The following is an 18,764-nucleotide window of genomic DNA, read 5'->3' on the forward strand; positions in this document are numbered from 1 at the left end:
GATATTAAAATTTACTTAAACAGTTTGAACACAAACAAGTAAACTGAATTACATTGTACAGCATGTGCAAGTCAAACCTTCAGGGTGGGAAAGCTGTACAAAGAGTAATAATTATGTATTTGTAAAACCAAGACAATGTACATTGTAAGTTGAACAAATTGTTTCATATGGCATCATATGGATGCTCACATAGACTATTCACAGGCTACAACATGGATCAAGCCTTCAGAGTTTAAACAAAAAGTAAGTCTAATTCAGAAAATGCCACTTATTTTAAAGTTTCATTATCTGAAAACTCTTTGGAAATATTCTTCAGGGTAAAGACAACGCACCTGTCTCAACACTGCTTTTAGGCCCCTGCTTCACAGCTCTGAAGAGCAAAAGCTTACAGTGCCAATGGATGCAATAAAGCAAGCGTTTTTCTCTGAAGCATCTGTAACATCTTGGCTGAAGCTTCTTAAACAATTAAGCTCAAGACAGACACTTGGCTTGAAAACTTGCAGCCCAGGTGGTTAAGATACACACCAGTTGGGCAACTGAAAACAGGGTCTTACGACAGGAATCAAATTTAAGTGGTGCTACCTAATGTATTAGTCCCACGTGTCCTGACAAAGAATTTAACAGTAGATGACCCCTAGGTAAATATAGAGCATTACCAACACGTTTCTTCCAAAGACAGCTTGTAAAATTACAGAGCCAAACTCCAGGAAAGATACACACTTATGCTACAGAGCTGCCCTCTCAATCTGCCTTGCTCACTGTGCAGACCAAGAAGTGCAGTAACAGAGCTCAGGACGCAGCTTCCCAACACCGAGTGAGCTCTGCTCACACTGAGGAGGAGAAAACACCTGACTGACATCCGTGGTCAGTGCCTGCAGCACCCACACTGCACACCCAACACACCCAACTGATTGCTCAGCTCTGAGCACTCAGACACAGACTCTTCCATTACACTGCAGCCCAGGCTAAAACCAAAAGGTTTCATGGCATCAGACAACACTTATTTCCAGGGTATTTCCAGTTCCTGAGGAGGATACAGCTCACCTGGAAAGAGATACATGTGGTTCCTTAGACTAAGATCAGTAGTTCTGTTGAAGGGATCCAGCCCAGAATGAACAAGGACAAATATGATCATTTTCATACTTTCAGAAGTAAAAAATAGGTATCAGCTGGCACGCTATGCCAACTGATGGGTGGTAACGCAAAGAAGTTCAGGTATATGTAGCTTCTGAATAATTTTAACCAACATTTTAGGCATTGTCACCAAATCTCAGACTGAACATTGAAAAACAAAAGTGTCTTTGTAGGATTTTGACAGCAGCACCCAGAGGGGCTGCAAAAGTAAGCAAGATGTCTCTTCATATCACTTCACGGCATGAGAGCTAAATCCTCCAAAGCTTTTAGAATAGAGTTACTGAAAAGAGCTAGCAACTATTGCTTCATTTGCAGATCCTTTTCTGAATAAAAACAGAAAAACTGATGCACTAAGGTGGCATTTTTTGAAGTACAACACTCCAAACACAACATGTGAAGCTCCACCCTTTGAACTACCTCAGTAACTCCAGCGGGTGTTTTCCATCCAAAGCTCCATAGCTGCAATATCCAAATTGGATCCACAAGTGACCCAGAGGGATAAGTTTACTGCTTAGAAGAAGACAAGAGGAAACAGCAAGGTAAGAGACTAGACAATACACATCATCTCCTTGACCTGCAGGATCAAAGAAAATCACCCACAACCTAGAAGGCACTAAAAACCTAACACTGTCCCACATGGGTAACAACGATGGAAAGCAGCTGCGGTGTCTCTCAAGTCTCTGGGGAAGCCGCCTTCTGTCCTTAAGTTTATCCTGCATCGCTTTTTTCAGGGAAACTGGCATACTTGTCATGGAATAATCAGCTGGGTCCCTACAGTTAACTTATACAGTATCATTAGTCCTAGTCAGACATTAAATTAGAAGCCAAGTTACAAGACTTGTAACTTGTAAACCAAGATTCCTTAACCAATCAACCTTTTCTTGTGTTGATGCTACAGCAGGAATCATGCAGGAACACAGAACAAAAATAATGACAAGGATTTCAAAAGGAACAGGATAAAAAATAAACAAAAACCCCCAAACAAACAAAAACCCCTTAAACAATAAAAAACCCAAACAAAACCCAAAACAACAGAACCCACCGCCACCAAAGTGCTATTATTTGGAGTTTCCAAGTTACACCATGACCAGTCATGATTAGTATTAGATATGCTGAGTTAACGTGGACATGTGGTTGGATACAAACTGTCTCTGTGCTTCCACCATTCAGGAACAACTAAAAATCAAACTAGCCACAGATGCTTACAAAAAAGTGAAACTAAACTGATAAAAATGGAAAGTAATTCCACTCATTTCCCCACTAAGACAGTCAACCCCACTTATCTCTGGTGAATGTGCCAAAGTGCACAGCACCACGATCCTTGATCTCTGCTTGACAGAAGTCATCATTCAAGACTTAAGATATTTTGCTATCCTGGTATGTCTAACAGACTGTTCAAAACCCACAAAACACAGCTAGGCTAACTGCTGTATTTGCTATTTCTGAGAGCACACATTGATGACTCCCAGACCCTCAAACTGTAAACCAGGAACTAAATTAGAAAATGACCATTCAGATGAGGTTCCAGATGAAAGACTTCCTAGCATGTTGTCACCAAAACAAGAGATCACACGCCAATGTACGGCTGAAAAAACACCAACATTTTTCAGAATATGACCTATCCCAGACAAGTTATTTTACAGAAAATCAAAGAACAGGAAAAACTGAAGTATACCATGATTCTGAAGCAACACTGCAGACTTTTTAACAAGTATATATATCCACAAACACCACCAATATGTCAGAGGAAAGCATGTTCTCAGTTCCTGGCATCTAAACCAACTGCATGGATTCAAACAGAAGAGAAGTTTCCACACATGCAATTCAAAGGTCACGAAATCCTCATTAAAGGACTCCAGGACAGCCTCTGCCTCCCTCTAGGCTCCCCAGACCCATAGAGCTGCAATCAATGTTACACTGGCTGCATGGGCTTCTATTGCACAGGCACTGCATCATGGAATTCTGCAAGCTGGAAGAAAACCATTTCTGAAACACCATGTACCTGGAAGCAAAAGTGAGATCTATGCAGGCAAAGCAACTCAACCAGACAACGCTCTGGGGTTTTCTTTTGGGGTTTTTGGTGGGTTGTTTCGAGGCATTACTTTTTTTAAGCCCTGCAGAGACTACGAGCCACCAATGTGGTCAACTGCATTTATTGTTCTGTTGTCTACAAGTATTAACCATAGACATTAAAAATATCTTAGCTACCCCACTGATCAAGAAAGTTTTTCAAAGCAACAGACAGGACTCCTCTCAAGGTTTCAGAAATAGGTGGTTTCACTAAACTGAGGCCAATTTCCCCATTTGTTTATGGGTCTTTAGCAGTCTGTAGTTATTGCAAATTTTTGTTTTATTTCCAATTCAGTTTCAGTCCTATACAGTGCAGTCTTCATTATCCAAGAAATACAATCTTGCTTTACATTAGTTTTCTGCACACAAGCTATTATAAGTTAATGACCGTGCCCATTCTCCCATTTAAGTGTTTTTCAGTCATGGACTTAGCACTCAACGTCTTTTTTATGGCACTTTGTTTCACATTATGCTCAGCAGCCCATGCAACACATTGCATTTTGCAACCAAATAGCCAATGGCCACTGGCAGACTTCCCCACTGCCCCCCCTTTCTCAATATTATTGGAAGAAATAGCCTTATTCACACATGGATGGCAGCAAAACCCCTCTGCAACCTGCAAAATCAAGTTAACCCCCTCAATTATCAGTATCAATAAATTTATTTCAACTCTCATTGCATTTGATTTGTTGTTACTTAGGATCACATAGGTATCTCAGCTTTTTTGCTAGAAATCCATATTGAAACAGATTGAGGATTATCATCTGGCCAAAAGACCAGGGGGTAAGTCTGGATAAATGTTCTTTCCTAATAAACTACAGAAGGAAAGGAGACAAGTAGACTTTGAAGCAATCCTTTAGCCACTTTAGGAACAGCATCTGTAAAATATAAGATCAGTGGATGAAACTTTATCATCGGTATAAGAGGACTTCTGTAATACTCTAGAAAAAGAATTATAACTTCATCTGAAAAAGGAATTTGCATTTAAATGGCACAGCTTCATTCTTTCTTCTTTAAGTGAGTCTTAGACTATTTCTAACAGCCTCACAGAACAGCTTTTAGAGTAATGGTCATGGTCCTCTAAACTAACAATCTGGTCACCAACTTGTGATCCCAGTGACTCCTGATAAACTCACAGCTGTTGGACTGAGTATTTATACATGAAACAACTGACGTATTTCCATCTGGTCTTCATGACAAGAGGATGACTATATAGAATGGCAAATCACTCCTGCTTCCAAACAAAACTCAGGGAAGAGGAAAGGGAAACTGCTGAGCTGGACTGCCCTTGACCCATGACAAACAGACAACTCAGCTGTCACTTATGTTTTGGTCATTTGAGTAGCTGCAGAAAGTATATCTGAAATGAGACACCCTATTCAGCTGAAGCTCAATCTAGTCCATGGATTTTTTTCCCTTCCTGGAAAGAAATTTGGCTTGAGAAGGGGGAAGGGAGAAGGCAAGAGTATAAGGCAAATTCCCAAGAGAACACTAAGCACATTTCCATGGATAAGATTGATTTACCAGCTGGAAAATCTAAGTTTGGAAGAGGCAGTTCCAGGAGTCAAGATTTAGATGCAGGTTTTAAACATGCCCATTTTTCTTTTACACGGGGTAGCTGAACACAGATACAAAATCTGCTTCATTCTAGAGTGCAGGGGTGAGTATGGTGAGACAAAATATACAAAAATAAAAATCCTTGTTTTGCCATATGGCCTATACAGGGACCACAGGAGGATTCAGGAAGACCAAAGTCAGAAAATAAAGCAAAAACCAACACTGGTAATGACCGATACAGTGTTTTGTTGGGGGGGAGGAATGACAATACTTCCGGAACAGGTAAGAAGCAAGAACAATTACCATTCCCACACAGGAACAAGAGAAACAAAAGATACCATTTCCCTGAATATTAATGCCAGAGAAGATAAGGACAGAAGTCAAAGGGAAAGTGGAAAATAGTTTTCTGCATCATCACCCAACTCATTCTTTCCATTCTAAATTCCAATACCAACTTCCTCACATTTCATACTCCTCTTAAGTGACAAATTATACTTAAAACATCACTTTGCTCACAGCCTGCTGCTTTTTAACTGCAGTCATCCACACCAACTTACTTAACGTGCTTATCAGTTGCGTCAGAACGTCGCATTTATCAGTTATTTAAATAAAGTAGCTCCGCTCCTTCAAATCTTACAAGCTTACCCCAACCATGTGGCTCGCTGCAAGAAGTTATCAAGACCAGAAGTTGAGCAACATTCAGTTCTGGACGTGCTACAGCAGCACAATCACACATCATAAGCACAGTTCGGAAATTCAGTGTTATCTTAAAACCTGCCACATTAGAAGCCACGACTGTTTTCTGACAGAGGTCAAACCACTGCAGAACTGCAACAAAGCAAACCTTCAGTTAAACAATTCAGAACACCAACCAGCAATTTGCAGTAATACTAAATAACAGAGGCCAACACAAAAAGAATTTTGGGAATTATTTTGCTGATGTTGAAAGTACAGCCAGCTCCTTCAGCACAGCTGATCCTGGCTTACTTCCTTTGGTTAGCCTGACCTAATCTAAAAGCTACTTAAGCTTTCTTCTCAAAACTGAACCATTTCTTTGCTTCACCATTGTGCACTGGTCGTAGTTTTCTCACGTGAAAAAAGGATTTCCAGAGTTCTTGTAGATTCTTCCCAACGAGTTTATCAGCCATTTCCAATTAAAAGCCCTATCACTCATATGGTTTAGAATCTAAGGATGCTTTCTCCCAGAAGCCAAGGAATAACAGGATTTTACAGTACAGGTTTATCAAGCAGAAGCCATTTATACCTTGGGTACACTGGGAGTTTTCCCAAAATCTCTACATTTGGAGCAGTGAGACTCTACAAAGTTTTTCTCACTCTTGTTCAACTCCACACTTTAGACCTATTCAACTGTATATCTTAGAAAACTGGTCCAGGAAACCTTCTGGAACAGTTAATCATCTACCACTAACTAGGCCACAGATGCTGGTTTGGGACTGATGTCTCTCCAGTTCCAAAAAAACGCTTTCAAACACCTAAATGATGGTCACAAAGTTTTACAAAGATGAAATGTGCAGGTTTGCAGTCTATTACAAAATACTAAAAAACCCACAACAAAATGCTTGTCATTACTGGCTGCTGCCCTTCTGCAGCTCAAAGTCTGAATACATACATAAAATGACTATATGTTCATGAATATTACACAAGTATTTAATCTGCAAGTCTGTAAAAAAAAAAGAGAAACTGAGGCATGTCAACAGTAGGTACCTTATTCCATAAGTTATTACTAATCTAAGAATACAAAGGAAGGCGTTTCAGCAAAAACCAGTGAAGAAACCCACAAACATTAATACAAGTATTACATTAATGATACTTTCATGAACTAGTTGTTCATAGCAATCAATTCACTGTTTTACACTGGCCTGGTCCAGGTTTTTTGCTATTCCTCATCTTGTCTTATAAATGCCTTTTAAACTCTCAAAGTTCCTTAGAAGCTACTTAAGTCAAAAATAGGAACAGATTTGAGAGTCTCCAACACCAATAAATCAAACATCAATTCTGCTAAGTTTTCTGGGATTCATCCAAATTTGAGAAGTAGGATTTCACACTGGGAGAAAGAAAAACATTTTTATTGAACCATAGTCCCAAGATATAGACAAGGCAACTGGCTATTTTTCCTATTTGGAGTAAGTGTTATCATCTGTATTTAGCTATGTTCAGTTGCATTGAAATGCTTGAAGGAAACTTGAGTATTAAAGACAGCTTATGACAGATCTTCAGGTATAGGACACGTGCAATACACTCAGGCACTACTTTTATGTCTTCAGCAGCACCCTAGAGCTCTTCACCTTTTTTTTTTTGTTCCCAAGGGTAAATACTGAACCTCTCAGATATGTTCAGGCTTGTGCAATAAAATCAGCAGAAAAAATCCTACCATCACCTTAACTGGCTCACAGTTGCCATCAAGAGGCAAAAAATTTCAAATTCAAGTGCCCTGTGTAATTTACCACCACCCCCACCTGGCACAGATAACCTAAAATGCATTTCTGCTTTTGAGTCTGCAGAAAGAAGCTCAAGACGCACATAAAGGAAGTAGAAAAAGCCACAGGAAAAAAAAAATTCTAAAACTAAAGTCTTATTTTTGTATCAGACATTTCTGCAGTTTTGCCACTTTTAGCACACTGTTCCTGGCAAACCTAACAACCCACTAAGCCCCAAACGATGCTAAATGCAAACAAAAAACATGCCCTCAAAGAGCATTCTACATACTGTCAATCTCTACTTGTCTACATCCAGAGAGAGCAATATTAAAAAAAATATATCAATCAAAAAAAAAAAAAAAATCAATCACTTTTCAGACAGTATTTCTTACTGAAGGACACTTATCTGAACAGACTGCTTCCAGAACTCTCCAACTCAAGTTGTCTCGCTCACCACATTTTTTCTTTAAGGAGGACTCATAGGCTGAGTCCAAATCAGCTATAGCAAAACAGAGCACATAAATTTAGCATCTTGCATTTTATAGACAGACAATCTACATTGCCCAAATGAAAGCATACCATAAGCAGCTGAATAAAGAACGAGACAAACCAAATATAGTTCTATGTTGGAAAATATTTGTAAGAATAAAAGTCTCATTTAAAAGGAGCAGATTTGAAAACAGACATGGTAACATTTTGCAATATTTAAGCAAAACCTGCTAACAGTTCAGAAATTGCCATTAACAGATGCATATTACATAACTGTACACAGATTTGCAGATCCTTAAGATAATCAGCCTGGATATGCTGAAGCTTTTAATAGCAATATTTGTGGGTTACTGTTTGTATATCATTAGTCTATCCCAGGATAGAAGCGGTCAAAAAACCATTCAGACAGGGGTCATGAACTTGCCAGCAACAATCAGCAAAGAAGAAACAAGTCACAGGTTACCCTAAGAGAGGAAAGTGTCCAAGGAAAACTGGGTAACCCCATCAGTTGGATAGTTTTAAACTATCATAAGACTTTACTAACTGGCCAAAACCAGACAAAATGCACATAACTGTTGGGATCAGCTTTGTCCTTTCATTTAGTTCAGCATAGCTGTTTGAGATTTGCCCCAATTACATACAAAGAGATCAGAACTCCTTTTCAAAATCTTTTAAATGGTGGCAATAAACTCACAATCACATAACTGGGGTTTTCCATTTCTAGTTTCCTGCTTTCTGTGGCTAGTCTCAAATCTGCTATCAGAACTATCTTCAACTACCGATGCAATGAAACCAGAAATGACTGAAACATGCAGATGAAAAGGAGGATCCAGAACAGCCAAACAGAAACAGAGCTTCTACCTCACAGAAGAGATCTAATAAAGCTTATTTTCCACGCCATCTGCTATCTTACTAAAGCAGAAAAGCAGAAGTTCAGTGGATAGCTACTGAAAGGTTCTACCAATGACTGCTTATTTAACAAAGGCAATAGGATCAGAACCACTCTGGACTATGGCTCAAAATCTAACTTGTGATGTGGATGCTATCAGAGTTGCCAAAGCTTCCTCTGTGTTTTGATCTTCCTGTTGCCATGCTAGAAGGAGTCCTGCCAACCACCTGTGAAATTAGACAACATTAGGCACCACAGTGGTCCTGTCCTGAGAACAGACACTTCAGAGAATTGCTTTCTGTATATCGCTGATATCATTGCCAACAAATGAACCAGATCACTTCAGAGAATCATGTTCTCAGGCACACAGAGTACCAAAAACAAAAATTAAAAAAAAAAAATAGCATCCTCTCATTAAAACACATTCATTCCAGTGTCTTTGACATATCACTTTGAAAACTCATGGACATTTTAGTTACCAGGTAGACAGCCACCAATATACAACATACTTTCTGGAGGATTTATAGATTCTAAGTATACAGGCAGCACTCCCAAAGGTTCTGCTTAGACCAAAAAGGACAAACACAAACTTAGCAGTTTGTCCCTCTGAGTGATTTAGAATGAGTTATCCTCAGAAAAACTGCTTACTCCTTCAGACACATATTAATATTTACACAGCTTGTGGAAGGCTGTGATATTCTAACACCACCAGTTCCAATTTTTATCAGGCTGCAGTTTCCTTTGCCGAAAAATAAACTGAGAGCATGTTAAAAGTTGCTTGAGATCCAGGCAAAGTAACACAGTGCTGCTTGGAATTCCCCAGGCAAATCTGGGAGTGCTTCAGAATAATCTGGGTCTGGGCAATGCACCTGCCACCACCAGGTGAAAACGACAACCGAGATGAAGTTCAGAAGTATGTTTGAGAACTGATCTGAATCCTGGTCACTGCATTCCATCCCAGTTATTTTATTCTGGCTTATTAGAAAAGATCTGTGATGATCTCACTGCATGGATCTCCTTTTGGGTCAAGAGGACTGCATAGCACAGAACACTATTAACACAAAGTTTACCCTCTGCAGCATGGAGTTAAGGAGTGTTCTCCAGGTTGTGCCCGCAAGACAAGAAGTGAACAAGCTCCCTCTCTCAAGGATGACCTCAAGTGAGGCACAGATTCAATCCTAGTCACTTCTTCCCTTCCCCCAGCTCTCCCAAGTGGAATGAAGGCAACCAAAACCACACATTGAGAAATGTTGGTATGACAATTTGCAAATATACTGAGGAAGCTGGAAATAGGGTAAAAAGAAGGATATGTGTGGTATCTTGACCATAAAATACTCTAACACTCTTTAAGTAAGATTAAGTACATACCCCAAATGATTGTCACAATAAGCTATAAGACAGTCCTAGGGGTTGTAAGCAGCTTCCACAAAAATACTTAAGAAGTCAGTATAAAATTTGAGTCTCATTCATCTGGACACAAATTTATACACTAGACTTGAAAAGATTTGCAGATGGTTCATGTTAGATAAAAGCCTTCAACTACTCCAAGAAATCAATTTTCAGCACTACAAATCCTCCTATTTAGAAGAGAAATTGTTTCAAGTATACTGGAAGAGTGTTTTTCCAGACGTGGTGTACACACATCGTGATCAAGTTAAAACCATGGCATCATTATCTGAAGTTTTAAGAGTCAAAAACAGTAACTTTCTACCATCTGCAAGTGAAAAAAAAAGGAAAAAAACCCCACACAAACACATGCTCTGCCAAGAGAAAGTCCTCTGCCCAGCTGCAGGAGCACAGCAAACTTACATGGTATTTATTATCTTCCTTATAACTCAAATGCTACATCCATTATGTAGACTAAGACAAAGTTGAAAATATGAACTTAAAGGCTAAAACTGAAAAATACTCAACTTTCATTTCAAGTCAACCCTGATTAGAAAGAACAAATTAGTAATCTCGAAAAAAAGGTTGGTAATCTTTACAGGAAACGAGAGTTTCTGAGGAGATGCATGACAGGAAGCATCAAGGCTGCCACTGCTTCACACAAACCCTGTCACATGCAGTAAGGAGAACCTGGGTGTCAGTCAGAGCTGGGATGTTCAATGAGCTGCTCTATGAAACAAAACCAACAATGACAAAATAAGAAATAGAACATGTGGCCCAGAGGGATGTTGCTAACCAAAAGGCACTGAAACTGCACTGTACCATGCGCTGCATCCATGGAGACTACCACAGATCTATTACTGCTTGTTTTATTTATTACTCTGCTAGACAGCTCTCAAAGGACTCCATACAGGATGTCTCCAGGGAGCTTTTATCAGGTGGGGTTTTTTTTTTCCCTCTTTCAAGAAAAGATCATAGTCCTGGTACTTTTCCTTAACTCTCAAAAGTTTAGTTACGAAGGTAAGTGTTTTAAAGCACAACAATCCCAAACAAATCTCATTTAAGAGATTTAATTCTGCACCTCTCAAACCCACACAAATTGACAAATAAGAGCCTGTTTATTCCCATAAAAAATGCTGCATTTTCAGAATGTACTTATCCGATTATCTTTATTGCCTCACAACCAGCCAGTTACAAATTGAACCACGGCCATCTCCAAAAGTGATATCCCTTTGAGGTAAGATTATTTTCCTAAGTAGAGGTCTCCTAACAGCTGCAGCTCCAGAATGTACTTTAAAGCTCCCTTCTCTCTTTCAGGGTCACCTTTGTCAAGTCTGAGGGAGCCTGACTACTGTTTATACTTCTGCAGGTAATTAGTCTGGCTCCTTTCCCATGTCATTTATCAAGTTGTCAATTGTATCAATTACAGGACAAACACTCAGGAATATGGCTGGGTTTTGTTCTTTAGCCAAAGGAGAAACTTTCACATCGGAGATTTGAAGCCCCTAAGTACCAGTAACTTGTTCTACCCTATGACATAGAAAACTAATGAAAATTTAGATCTTACTGCACCAAATTTCAAGCTTCCTGTGTGCACACACCTCAAGACACTTGGAAATCCAGTGTAACCTGAAAGTGCTATAAACCCATTGTACACTTATGGTTTTACAGCTTTTTACTATCAGTATTTTGGAAATTGCAGAGCTGAAAACAGAAGAAGAGCTAATAAGGACAGCAGGATGTTCACAGATTGTCACATATCTTGATTAATCGGCATTTGTGACAATTATGCATCTGACCCAGGAGCAGTCATGAACAGGAGGCACACTGCTGCTGTAGCCACATGTAATTATGCTCACAGACTAGTAAAGTATTAAAAACACTGATGTGAAGTACCGGGTAGGCATGGGAGCCACCATACCAAATTAGACTTGATCTCCCAGTAGGAGTCTTACAAAAAGTATTTTTAAATGTTCAGAACTAAAACACAGTCAGAGTTTTCAAAGAAGGCATAGTTGTCTCAGGATGCCGACTATTTCTCCAGAACTAGCAGAACGTAACCTTCTGCCAATAGCACTTGACGATGAATTCCAGGTCCCTACTCCTCAGCTTCCTCTCACTGCAGAAAGGTCTTGATCTGGTTTTCCATTTTGCCTTAATGTAGCTACACAGTTGTGCATCAGAGCCACCATCTCTGCAGTCGGGCCTCCTAGTGAGCAATATACAACCAGCTTTCAAAAAAAAGACACTACAGGATGCCACAGTTATGCGATACAAGACCTTTTTTGGTTGTCAGACTTGAACATGCAGCTTCTGAAACATTCTCAGCTCAGCCAGTCCAGAAAGCAAAGAGAATTTTAAGAATTAAACATCGACTTCAGCAAGCTGATATTTATCATGGTGAGCCTGCAGTGGAGTCTATACTCCAGAGTATAGAAACTACATTCCATTGTTGTCTGCTGACCTAAAAATCACTATTAAATATAGCTTTAAGTCTACAAGATAAAGATAGGCATAGTTAAATCTAAAAGAAGATATACACCATATCCAAGCAACTTCCTGCATTGTGAGTTTTAAGTTAACATTGTTAGACTTAGACAAATTCTGAGAGATGGAAATATTATTTAGTACCTCACTGCTTCCTGCAACAAAGTGACAACCAGTGGCATTATCATTTTACCACAGTGCACTACAGAATCTCATGGTTCACATTCAGTTATGGCATTATGCTTGTTCTCAACTCATTTTTCAGTGCTACTGCCTATGTGAAGAAAAATCCATTTGTAAGCTGAAGTGCTTGTACACCACACTTGGTCTGTAGTTAAACATCTGCAACAGACTTGCACATATGTAACCCTACACCAGTTTATTATTCAGATGATTTATAACTAAAGGCAGCCAAATTCATATTCAGCTTCCCCTCCAAGTAGGAACCAGTACAAACACTTCTTGCACCACTTCCACCCATCCAACTCCTTTCTTACCCCCAGAAGGTCTACGTTGCTTAGGGAGAGCCCTCAAGCTCCTTTTCTCCTTCAGCAGCTCCCGTGTTAAGCACAATAACCTGACTGTCACTGCACTGAAGCCAGGGTAAGAATGGCAAAGCAACATATCAGCAAGGCAACACATTTGTGAATGGTATCTGCTGACTGACAAACTCACCCTTTCTGTGAAAGAACACAAAGCACAGGAGGGACGCAGCACATACCAGACAAGCAGTGCTGTTCTCCAATGTACACAGTTTACCAAGAATGGATTTCCAACCAACGCAAATATCTTTCTAATAACAGTTGATAAATCGTGCTGCCTTTAAGGGAACACACTGTCCAAATGAAAGAAGATAAGCCTTTGCATGCCTGACAAATATACAGTTCAAAAAAGAGCCCAATTTACCTCCATATCACCAAGCACACGTTCATATTAGAAGAGTTACTAATTTGAATGACATAGCCCAGAACAATAATTCTAGATACAAGATTATGCAGTCCAGCAAATGACTGTACTCTTCTCTAAATCAGAAGTTAAATGACAATCTTGATATACAACCAACTCACACAGGGCCTCAGAGGGATGACACAGTAGCACTAAGATTTGGTTTTTACAGTCAACTATGTGAATCTTGCTACTTTTGGCATATATTGCTTTGCATAGATAAACAATGCAACAGGGCAGGCATCACATTTTAGCCACAATGTTGCCTGAACTGTACAGAGGTGATGAACGACTCACTGCTCAAAAGTGATTCAGAAAGACTAACCAGTAACACAATTGTACAGGAAGAGTTATTTTACATTAAAATAGAAAACAGCAGTAGTTACCACTTTTGCCAACATCTATCTATTTAAAGACCATTTAAGCAGTAACCCTACCTACTATTTCACTCAATTTATGAGATGTGCTAATGACAACAGTAGGAGGCACACTTGACTCAGAATAACTAGAGTTGAGATGAATATATACAAGGGGAATAAAAGTATTTGAAGGCTAACACTACACTAACAATCTCCTTGCAGCAACTGAAGCTGAGCACTGGCATGAAGCAGCTGCTGCTGAGCTCTTCACAGCTCCATTGCACTCACAGCAGGGCAAATAAATCACATTTAAAATACCTGCAACCAATATTTCAAATAGGTTCTGCTACAATTTGCTTCATATAGACAGGTCATGAAGTACACTGGGATAGTCCATCAGTCACACCTATGTTGGGCTTTTGTTACATTCAGCAAACTTGACCCATCTTCCACAGATCAAGGAAAACTAGAGTCTTGGCCAGGACCTTGGTTTGCTGGAGATACTAAGAGCACTATTTGGTGACCCAGTGAATTTCAGCTCTTCCTCCTATTTCTTGCACAGTTCCGTACGTCAAGCAAAAAGGGAATTACAAGGCAATCCAAGAGCCTTAAGGATATAGAGCAATATTCCCCAGAGTAACACCAACAACTTGGGAACACAAGCTGCATTTCACACACAGCCTCCAAACTTCCTCTGAAAGGAAGCAGATTGATAGAATCAGGTTTTAGTCTTTATTCATATAGAGCATATACATAGAAATGAGGTATAGTTGCATTATTCAGCATTAAAAAGTCATTCTGCCAGAGACCATCACAAAATCTTCAGTAGAGCTGTTTGGAAGACTCTAGGGAGGTGGGACACCCCAGATGCCTATGCTTGCTGGCATGAACACAGAGAAGAAAAGCTCTGCTATTGCTGAGGAACATTATTTCAGGACAATTAAAAGTAACCATCAGTTAGTTATGGTTACAGTAATATAGCAAGGAAGAAAATCATTCACATTTCCCTAATAAAATAATTATGCTTTGAAGGTTCACCAATCCTCAACCCATGGCATTCTGGAAAACCAATAACATCTGAGTCCATCTTTGTGAAAGCAGATTGTTATGCATGGTTTGTATCAAAAGACATATCAACCTGTCAACAATTATATTTTCATAGAGAAACAGGAGGATATACCCACCATACCAATAAATACCAAATTCCTCCTTTTCTTTCTAGACACAAACAATAAGACTTAAGCTTTAAGTATTCTACTAGCAAATACTTTTAACAGCTAAAAAATTTACATTGGTTTTTCAAACTTGTCACTTTGTACTGAGTCTCCTTATGAGAGGGAAACTACAGACTTTGGAATAATTTAACCCACAAGGCACTCCTGTAATGAATGCAGTTAACCTCTGAGCAAAACATCAGGTATTTTCTCCCTTACAAATATTTTCATTCATGCTTTTTGTAACCTGTCATCTTGAATATTACTCAAGAAATTCTTCAATCAGTTGAAAGCCCAGCAACATGCCCTTCATAAATGAGCTTCTTTATTAAATTCCTACAAAGAAGGTACTTCTTCACAGTTTGTCTACCTGGTACCGATGATGATTCAGACACTTCAACAGAGGCAACATTAGTGAGAAACAACTGATGCCAAGCTGACATTAGTTTCTGATAAGTAAGTAAAGATAAAAACAGTTTTCAGGGGTTAAAGTCAGAGAACTCGAAAATTGCAAAGATTAAAATTTAAAATAAAAGTCCTATCACTTTGGTGGATTATTATTACCCTCACAGTTCAAATTGCACAAGTAAAGCTTCAGCAGAGCCCAACACTTGATCATTTCACTTTTAATTTAAAATTAATGCTCAAACACACCACCATAGCAAGTACTTTGCTAGCATGGAAGAGCAGGGCACGCTTAAGGGTCACAAAGAAAACCTTCTTCCACAGTCAGTAAGCACAGAATAATGGCAATAACATTATGAACCAAGATATTGGTAGAACACTTGAGCAAAGGCAAATATGAATACAAATCAAGAAATCTCTTAATTCCCTCAGCTTGACTGGAACCGATTTAAAACTGCCTTTGAGAAAGTTTTGGTGCAGTTACTCCAATCAATAATTTGTGAGCAGCCAACTGCCTAAAGACCCTACAAAGACTTTTAGGACTTTGACCCAATGCTCTTTTGTCTGTCCTAAATTGGATGGAAGCACAAACAATAACAAAGATGAAGGACACCAGCGTCTCTATGAATTGCACCAAAACCCAACACTAAGAAACAAGCACTAACCTTTTAACTTAACACTGAGGCTTTGAAAACAAACTACTACACCAGGTATTTGCTCCTGGTACTCCAAGCTCTTCTCACTTTTAAGGTTGTTGCACAGCAACCTCCGTCTCAGTTACACAAGCTCTGACTCGAATGGAACTAAGGCTGTTCTTGCCATCGTTAGACTGGACTCCTACTGAACTCTGGCTCTGCTCAGGCTAGAAACCTGGTAACAGAGTAGTGTCTTAGGCCAGTCTAACCCACCAGTCATTTGGAAAGTTTAAAATTCAGGGGGTCTTCTAGAGCTTCAGAAAGAAGAGAATTTCTTTCTTTCCTTGTGCCCATTAACAAGTATGAACCTCAGAACTCGGAATGAAAAAATCCAGCTTTGCAAAACTAAATGGTGTGAAACACTACATGACTTGTGTATATTCTAGAGTTACCTCCTACAGGAATCCACTGCCACAACACACGAAATGTCTGTGAAATTAACATGTGAGTATTTTTTCCTAAAGAAAAAACACCCAAACAAATTCTGAAGAGCTAGGTCTAGCTCAAGCTGACATTTACGTACACATTTTCCCCTCAGCCTCCCTGAAGCTGTACACAAGTATTTTTACAATCCTCCAAGCTACCTTTTGGAGGCGTAAAACGCAAGACGCTATACGAAACACAACTGCGGTGCATTTTGTGATGATAAACCTAAAACACTCTTCAGAGAGCACAGTATTTAAAATAATTAAAAGGCAAACTGACTCCAAGGAAAGGCTGCACCCTTCTTCCAAAGGACTGCCCCAGGTAAAGTCTGCAGCTCCCTCTGAATTAAGCAACCTCAAGCTGGTGGGTTTTACCTCCTTCAAGCCAGAGCCTAGCACCTGGGAGAGTGACTGTGCTCTGGTAATTCACAATTTTTATTTGTTTATTTTACCTGTAGCTCGCACCAGGCAACTTCCACGGTGGTTTCCGTATCCAGTCCTTTATACACAGTTTTGAAAGAGCCTCTTCCAATCTCGATGTCAAACTTCAGGAAGCGGCCATCCGGGGAGATGCCCACCGCCTTGGTCTCAAGCTCTTCGATGTCCTCCTGCTGTGCTCTCCGCTCCTCAAATTCCCGGGTGGCAGCTGACAGGCTGCCAGCGGCACTGGTAGGGGGTAGCGCAGTTGCCTCGTCCCCCTCCTCCTCCTCCTTGGGCAGCAGCGGGGCGGCATCCTTGGCAGCTGGGGGCTCCTCAGCAGCCTGTCCTTCTTCCAGGGGGAGCGGGGCGGGCGGCGGCGGCTGCTGCAGCAGCGAGGGGGCTTGGGCGGCGCTGACAGCGGTGCAAGGGGTCGGGCCGGCACCCTCGGGAGGGGACACCAAGGGAGCTGCGCTGCCTCCCGAGACCGGGGCCGAGGACGCTGCGGGCTGCAAGCTGGGCAGCTCCAAGGCCGTGGCGTTGGAGTCGCAGATCACGCTCCGGCGGAAGAAGCGGTGCTCGGTGGCGGCCGCCCCCCGGCTGTCCTTGTCCATGGTGTGGCGGCGGCGCCGGTACTCCTCACTGCGGCCGCCGTTCCCCGGCCCGCCGTCCGACCCGCCGGCACCGGCGGCTCCGTGGTCGGCGGCTCCCAGCTTCTCCCCGACGGAGCTGTCCGAGCTGGAGCCGTTCTTGGGCGGCGGCGGCGGGGGCACCAGGAAGCGAGGGGCCGGGGCGCCGCTGCCCGGGGCGCTCCCCGACATGGTGCCCCGGGGGAGCGCGGCTGTGGCGAGGCGGCGGCGGCGGGAGGCGAGGGGAGGGCCGGTCACTGAGCGGGGAGCGCGCCCGGCCGCGGCTGCCGTTGCAGCTGCAACTGAGGAGGGTCCCAAGGGCTCCTCGCGGCGGAGCTGGGAGGCTGGGCCGGCGGGGTGGATCCCCGGTCAGCGTCTGCATCCATCCTGCAGCGGGGAGCCGGGCAGCGGGGCCGACATGGAGCACCGGGAGCCGACACGGGGCGCTGGGATGGAGCGGGGGGCGGCGAGGGGAGGGAAACCCCGAGCACCCGGGGAGGGGGCCCCCGAGCGGGGAGACGCCGGCGCCTCGCCCGGCTGCGGTTACCCCCGGCGATGGAGAGAGAGAGAGAGAGAGCTGGGCCGGTGCGGGGAGGGGAGGGAAAGGGGCCGGGAGCCGAGGAGGGAGCGGGGCGCAGGCCCCGCACACCAAGGCAGCCGCGGCGCTCAGTCACTCGCAGCGAGCGGGAGAGGCCCGGGCAGGCCCAGGGCAGGGAAAGGGGTCCCGGGGGCTCAGCCCCGCCTCACCGGGGCGCCCATGGCGGCCGCGGCCTCTCCACCGCCCGGCAGGCGCAGCCACCGCCCGCGCGGCCGGGCCGCGCTCCCTCCAACAGCCACGGCCACCGCGCGCGGAGCCGGAAACCCTCCTCCTCCTCCTCCTTCTCCTCCTCCTCCTGCTGCTGCTGCTGCCGCCGCTCCTTCTCCTTCTGCCGCTGCTGCCCGCGGCCCGCAGCCGCCGCGCACTGGGGGCCGCCGAGCCAAGTCCGGGTGGCGCCCGGCGGGCAATACCGAGCGCGGCCGCCCCGGCGACGCCTCCGCGCTAAATGGCGACGGGCGGGAGTCCGAAACCGACACACGGCACAGGGGGGAGGAGGGGCCGTGCCGCCGGCCACGCCCCCGCCCGCAGCCGGCCAGCGCGCCGTGCCCTCCCCCCCGCCGCCGCGGGGAGGTGGCCGCGCCCGCCGCGCGCGGGGCACCACGGGAGCTGTAGTTTTCCAGTGGCCCG

The 18,764-nt window shown here is 42.8% G+C and overlaps 1 protein-coding gene across 8 annotated transcripts in view; it reads right to left on the reverse strand.

The window, feature by feature from the left end:
* The window catches only part of WNK1 (WNK lysine deficient protein kinase 1), a 100,281-nt gene extending 81,829 nt beyond the window's left edge, over positions 1-18,452 (reverse strand). For 5 of the 8 annotated variants that reach the window (XM_039383279.1, XM_027726500.2, XM_039383274.1 and 2 more), the window contains exon 1: positions 16,946-18,451. In XM_039383279.1, coding sequence (XP_039239213.1) covers positions 16,946-17,731 — 786 coding nt within the window. In that variant the 5' untranslated portion in view covers positions 17,732-18,451. Of the gene's footprint in view, positions 1-16,945 lie in introns of all 8 variants that reach the window. The other 3 variants (XM_039383278.1, XM_039383275.1, XM_039383280.1) reach the window with 2 other exon arrangements.
* Between the last annotated feature and the right edge of the window lie 312 nt (positions 18,453-18,764).

The sequence above is a fragment of the Pipra filicauda genome, unplaced genomic scaffold (assembly GCF_003945595.2).
Source record: "Pipra filicauda isolate LSUMZ 115617 unplaced genomic scaffold, ASM394559v2 scaffold2_size9829703_pilon, whole genome shotgun sequence".
NCBI lineage: Eukaryota > Metazoa > Chordata > Aves > Passeriformes > Pipridae > Pipra > Pipra filicauda.